General features: G+C 35.8%; 1 protein-coding gene across 1 annotated transcript; it reads left to right on the plus strand.

Annotated features, from left to right (window-relative positions):
• The first annotated feature begins 908 nt into the window (after positions 1-908).
• LURAP1L (leucine rich adaptor protein 1 like) lies at positions 909-3,591 on the plus strand. Its single transcript, XM_026083599.1, has 2 exons — positions 909-963; positions 2,924-3,591. The coding sequence occupies exons 1-2, from the start codon at positions 909-911 to the stop codon at positions 3,358-3,360; spliced, it is 492 nt and encodes a 163-aa protein (XP_025939384.1). The 3' UTR covers positions 3,361-3,591.
• Positions 3,592-6,317: the final 2,726 nt, after the last annotated feature.

Below are 6,317 nucleotides of genomic sequence, written 5' to 3' on the forward strand. Positions count from 1 at the left end.
TACTTTTAACTCAAAAAAGCAGCTGTGAAAACTGTTCTGCAATACCTATATTAGACATGAATCACTCTTATTATTTCTGAAATGCACCTGTTACTGTGCACAACAAAYGGAGCTGTCAAACATGATGAGCTTATATTGTGTTCAGTCACTTTAATTGGATCATCTTCCCCAACAGTTACACTGGTTGCAGCTGCACAAGTGAGCAGACACTAATGTGATTGCCTCTGGAATGAAGTAGATAAGAGGCAAGAAATGCCATAGTAACATTTTTATGTTATGAAGCAGACGAAGTCAACCTTGTTAAAGATGACACTTGGTGGACCACTTTTTAGTGTTTGCTTTAGGAAAAGCACACTGTTTGTAAGAGACTTGTTACTAAATGATAGCATGGAAAAGGACGACCCAAGTCAGCAGGAATGCAAAGAATTACTCATAATAAGGCTGTTCTGCACAAATTCTGGAGCTGTGGGTGTATTTAGAGCAAGAAATGGTTTCCTGTGTACTGAATCTGAAATACATGAGTTGTCCACTTTATCTAAAAGTGACCACTTCATTAGCRGCTTGTTGGTGCTGTCTGTTAAGCATATCCTTAATCAGCCTTTTGGGAAATTGCTGTTCCCAAACTTGCACATACTCAAGTTGCTGAAGTCTATACAGTAGTTGCAATTGAGAAGTGGGGTAATTTGCTGCTGTCACAATAGCAGCCTAGTTGCTGAGCAAATGGTGTATAGTGATTTATGGATAGGAGTAGAGGAGGAGGCTTGAGCAGGAGGGTTGGGAAATGGTCGATGCGTTTTCTAAACCTCACATCTGAAACAATAATAGATTGGCAGATTTATTAAAACCATGAGTGGTAATGCTATTTTGCACAATACCAAATCAGCTAAGTTAAATCCTATGATTCTGGAATGAGGATAATTCAGAAGTTATTTCTGGGACTAGGAGAGGAGATTGGGAATACATGTAAGAGGTAGCTAAACAGTCTGGTACTAGCAAAGCTTGAAATATCTTCTATAGTATCTAACAAACAATAAATAATTTTTTAACATCTGTGTCAGGTCTGCATAACTTAAGATATTGAGAAGAATTTGGCATTAAAGTATGGAAAGAATCATGTCCAAATAGTACTCTTGGCAAAACAAGGTAGAGCACTTGCTTTCTCAGAATACAGATTTCATTCCAGTCCATTATGAACAATACAGATGCTATATTTCTGTATAATACTTATGGATGTGCAGAAGAGAATAACATGTCTATTGTGTGGCAAAACAGATCTTATTTGCTTTCTCCCTTATTTCTCAGTTGAGTGAAAAATTTAAATTTTGGATATACTGTCGTGTCTTTTTTTGAATTAATAATCTGAAAGTTAAGACATTAGTCCCCTATGGAAGAAAGGTATTTGATATATGTCTATATATCAGACATTGTGGCACACAGATTTTTGTAGAGAAATACCTTCAAATTATATAAAAATGAAAATATTTCCTAAATACATTTGCTAAGTGAGTTTAATTAGCATGAAATCTCTGTGCAGTATCTTGATTACTACAATTAAAAGACATCAGAACATGTGACAGAATATGTCACAAGTAACACTACATGTAGTATCTCCATGAGTTGTTCATTTGAAATAAATGGGACCTTTTCCCAGCAGTTTTAAATATGCATGTGCAATATTGCTACTATGCCAAAACTATTCATCTAGGCCTAGTTTGCCTTCTGAAATGAGACTAGAAGAGTGTCTGTTGTCATGTCAGACAGTTCTGAGGTGCTAGCAGAAAGGGCTACAGACTTGATTGTCACAAACTAGCATTATCTCATCAGGATTCAGTTCAGACACACTTGTATGACTGAACAGCTTCCAAAGAAGAGCTAATTTTTTTTCACAGGCTTGCATTATGGATGGCAGTAGCTTCTTGCTGGCTTCAGCTGACCATGTGGGCAAACCTTGAATCATCTTCAGTTTTCTCTGATTACCTTTTCAGTATTTTCTCTTGTTTCATGTGGTAAATAGGAGGTTCCACAACATTTCTTTGCCAGCAATCACCCTATTTCAGGTGTAAAGCAACAAATAAAACACTGAGGCTTCACCTTTATATATCATCTCACTGTGGAAATTTGAGTAAAACCGTACCTTGTTAAGTTTGTCTATTAACTAAAACACAGACCGTTTACTTAGATAGTCCTGTAAAATGCAGCTTTGTAATAATCCACTATGCCTTACCATAAAAATTTCTGTGTGTGTGCATCAGCCAGCACAATTAAGTTGCAATGTAGGACTCTATGCTTACTGTGCATTTTTTATTCAGTTATGTCTTTCAGATTGTCAGTCTTTGTGTTAATCTAATAAATTTTTGACTGTAAAATCATAACTTCCGTCTAATCTGAGTTTAAATAATTTGAAATTTATGGTTTCAGTAAATTGATTTTATATACACGCACTCTCAGATATATATACTGCAACTTGCAACATAAACTTGAGTGTAGTTTGACTAATGTTAAAGCGCCACAATCCTTCTTCCAGATCATGCACACCTGAAAATTATTTATTATCCAAGTAGCCATAATATGGAGAATTTGGAGTGAATGCTGCCTGGGTCTGCTAAATAGCTGACAGTAATTGTAACCAAAACGGGTTTGTATCTTGTTTCTCCCAGTAGTAAAAGGCTACTCCAAAGAGTGGTGATAGTAGCTGAGTTTTTCATTCAATAGCATTGTACCAGTGTTTGCACAAGTCCTGTAGCTGACTRGTATAAAATAAATACAATATTAATGAAACATGTAGTCTGATCAGGTTCCTACTTGAACTTTACTGAAAGTATAATATAAGAAAATTTTTATTTTTTTAAACTAATTATTTGAATAGATTTGTTCTAGACATGTAAAGTACTCTTTCTTTTTTTAACCCCTCCATTGCATCCAGCCTGCTATTTAAAGTTTGATTTAGAAGAACGGGTAACAGTTTTAATCACTTCTGCCTTGCAGGTTAATCTCCGAGCCACTGATGTCAAGCTTATGCGCCAGCTACTCATCATCAATGAAAGTATTGAGTCGATCAAGTGGATGATTGAAGAGAAGGCTATTGCCAGCAGAGGTAGCAGTTTGAGTGGCAGCCTGTGCAGCTTGCTGGAAAGTCAGGACACATCTCTCCAGGGCAGCTGCAACAGTTTACAAGACTGTAGTGATGGACTAGATGGAATATCAGTGGGGAGTTATTTGGACACTTTAGTGGATGATGTACCTGGTCACCAGACTCCCTCAGATATGGACCAGTTCAGTGATTCTTCTATTCTAGAAGACTCACAGCCCCTGCATAAGCATCCCAAAATTGATTCTGATGAGTACTACTGTTTTGGTTAATAGAAACAAGTTCCAGTGGGACATGTGTGCACTTGTATTTATCTTTTTTCTTTGCTGCTATTTTATTTCATGTGCAAAAAACCCAAACTTCTCTTGGAAGCAAAACATACTTTGATTCCAGTTTAGAACTTTTCTGTTGCTCCTAACATGTTTTCTCCTAGGTGAGTTGTCTTCTCTTCTCATCCTCCACTTYTCTTAATTTATTGTTGCAATTTTTCTTGTTTTGTTTTAATTTTTTATAATGCTATCTTTACGAGTTTTTAAAAGTGGTGAAGAAAAAGCTTTAGCTTTAAAATGAGACATTGGGGAATGAGAGCATTAATTTTGTACTGGCTGGCAGTAAAATGTCTTCTGATAACCATATGTTGTGGTAAATTTTCTTGACTACCAGGTTTTGCCTTTCCAAAGACGCTGTTCTTATTCAGCCTTAGGTCTGAATCTCAACCTACAGAATAATACTGCCTTTTGTAAACAATGATATTTGAAGAAGTTAAGCTGTTTTCACTTGGAGTAAAAACTTTCCCAAACTTTTCCGTGTGGGGTTTCTTTCTTCATGGATATTCTTATCACGTTTGTCCATTTATGACCTGAAACTTAAATTCTTGGCTTCACTGATGTCCTGAAGTGGTGGGTTCCAAGTATTAGAAGCTCTGCATGAGAGTATATTTCATTTCTGTTTACTGCCTTTCATCTTCATTGAACTTACTGCTTTTATAGGCACAGTGTCTATCTGGAAAAAAATGAAGGAGGCATTCCATATTCAAAATATCAAATTCTAATACTTTGGATTCTGGGCCAAAAATCCTTGGCAGAGTTATTTTAAAAATATAATTTAAGCTCTTGATAATTCTTTTATCTTGAAACTTGGAGGGACTTAACTGAGCATGGTGAAACATTTTGCAGTAAGCGTCTTGCTAAAGAGCATGTCCTGTTTTATTTTTATTACACATACATAAATCCTGTTCCTTTGCAAGTTACTTTGTTTTTTTCTATCAAACATACAATTACTAAGAGAAAATGTTGCCCTGCTGCCTTTTCATTTGCTGTTTTACAAATAAGAGCTTATTTTAACCTTCTAATGGTACATTTGAGAGCTACCACTAAATATTTGTCTAAGAAGCATCTGAAGAATCATAAGAAGAATCTAGAGGAAAATTGAAATAAATGCTCTCTGGAAAATCTCTGGCTCTTGAGACTGCTCTGGCTGGTGCTTTTGTGCAGAATATTAGGAGGTTTTTTTGTTTAAATTGCTTCAAAATCATAATGAAACAAGATTTTATTCTTATACAGCTCAGAAAAATAAGAATGAAAGAAGCATTATTGAACTGGACTCTCATGAAGAAATTAATAAATGTGAATTTCCAACTTACAGATAGTAGAGATGTTGATCTTAATTGTTTCAGATCTTGCATGTATTCTTACTCCCAATAAAGCCAAGAAAAACCCTCACAGAAGAAATTAATGTTTGCCTATTAAAAGGCAGGCTCCCTATTTGAAGTAGCTTTTACATGATCTGAAGGAAAAAAGTCAGTACATGCAGCAGTAAAAGATGGCTAATTCTGAGATACAATAATGGTTGAGCAAGGTTCTGCTTTTCCAGGCAATGTTTCCATGAGCCTGTTTGTACAGTCTCAATCAAGAAAATGTGGGGAAAAAAGGTAAAAAGTCAAGAAATTGAAAGTGACAATTTGTGCCTGGGAAATTGCACCATTATTCTCGATACATCTTTGTCCATCAGTTAAAATTCAGCAAGGCAGATTAAAAAATAAGGCACATATCTTTTACTTAGGACATTACCACTTTTTGTAAACAGAAATAGTAAGGGGAATGCTTTTCTACTCATACAGTTGTTTGTGCTTTTTCCCTCTTAACCCCACTGCTGGACCTGCCGGTGATAATTACCTTCTTGTGTTCTGATACACATGCTCATTTACAGACTGTTTTGTCTCATTACACCAGTATAAAAGAATATTCCTGTGGAAAAAAAGAATGGGGTGTTACCTATCGCAATATCCTTCCGAAAATCCCTACTTCATTTGTTGTTGAAATTATGCTGAGGATGTCGGCTCTATACAGCTAGGTTCCAAAAATAGGAAGCTGGACTTCTTGTTGGTACACTTTCTGTTTCTGTCTATATACATATCTGATGGCTATGTTTTGGGGTGTTTTGTTTTTTGTTTTTTTCCTTTGCCAAAGCTAGTTGAACTGAAGCCAGAATTGGGCTTACAGGATGAGCCCTCTTCTAAAATCGCTTCTAGCCTATCAAAGCTGGCAAATTTGTCGTTAACAGTGTGTCCATGGGGGAAAAAAAAACAAACAAAAAAACRCACACAAAAACCACAGCTTTTTCCTTAAGTGCAATGCATTCAGATATGAAAATAATTATATAGTTATGAAGATCAAAAAGACTGCCGACTGGGGTTCCCTGAGGCTTACTTGTGTGTCTAAAAATGGTATTTGAAAACATAGCACCATATCTGGGTAACAAAACGGTGCTGGAATTTTTAGGTTGAAATGCAAGAAAGTATTTTCCAGTAAGGAAAGATCCAATCTGTTGAATAGTTTCCTATAGGAAGTAATGTCAATAGTAGGAGCTGAAGTAGGTGAAGTACGCTAAAGATACTCCTGCACCGATGAGGGATTAAGGGGAGATCAAACATCTCCTATTTATAGGATTACTTGATCTGCTCTCATGATGACAGCAAGCCTGTTGCAGCACAGTTACTGCAATTGTTATGATTCCGTGACTTTATAAATTTACCCTGTTTTCCTGACAAACTTTGGCAAAAAAAGAACCTTCATTTTTTTTTCTCATTAATCAACTGAATTATGCAGAGAAGAAGATACATAGCCAACTAACCCAGAAATAGTTGCATTTGTAATGATCTTGATCCAGCCTGAAAAKGAGATTGCAGTTGGATCTTTTGGTCTATTTTATAATAAATAAATGTAAATTA

This window comes from Apteryx rowi, unplaced genomic scaffold (genome assembly GCF_003343035.1).
Source record: "Apteryx rowi isolate R43461 unplaced genomic scaffold, aptRow1 scaffold_61, whole genome shotgun sequence".
In the NCBI taxonomy this organism is placed as follows: domain Eukaryota; kingdom Metazoa; phylum Chordata; class Aves; order Apterygiformes; family Apterygidae; genus Apteryx; species Apteryx rowi.

Bases quoted from the DNA above. Each gene is read 5' to 3' on its own strand.
- LURAP1L (XM_026083599.1), top strand. From the start codon at position 909: ATGAGGATAATTCAGAAGTTATTTCTGGGACTAGGAGAGGAGATTGGG. The intron at 964-2,923 runs GTAAGAGGTAGC...CATTGCATCCAG, and splicing joins AGAGGAGATTGGGAATACAT to CCTGCTATTTAAAGTTTGAT.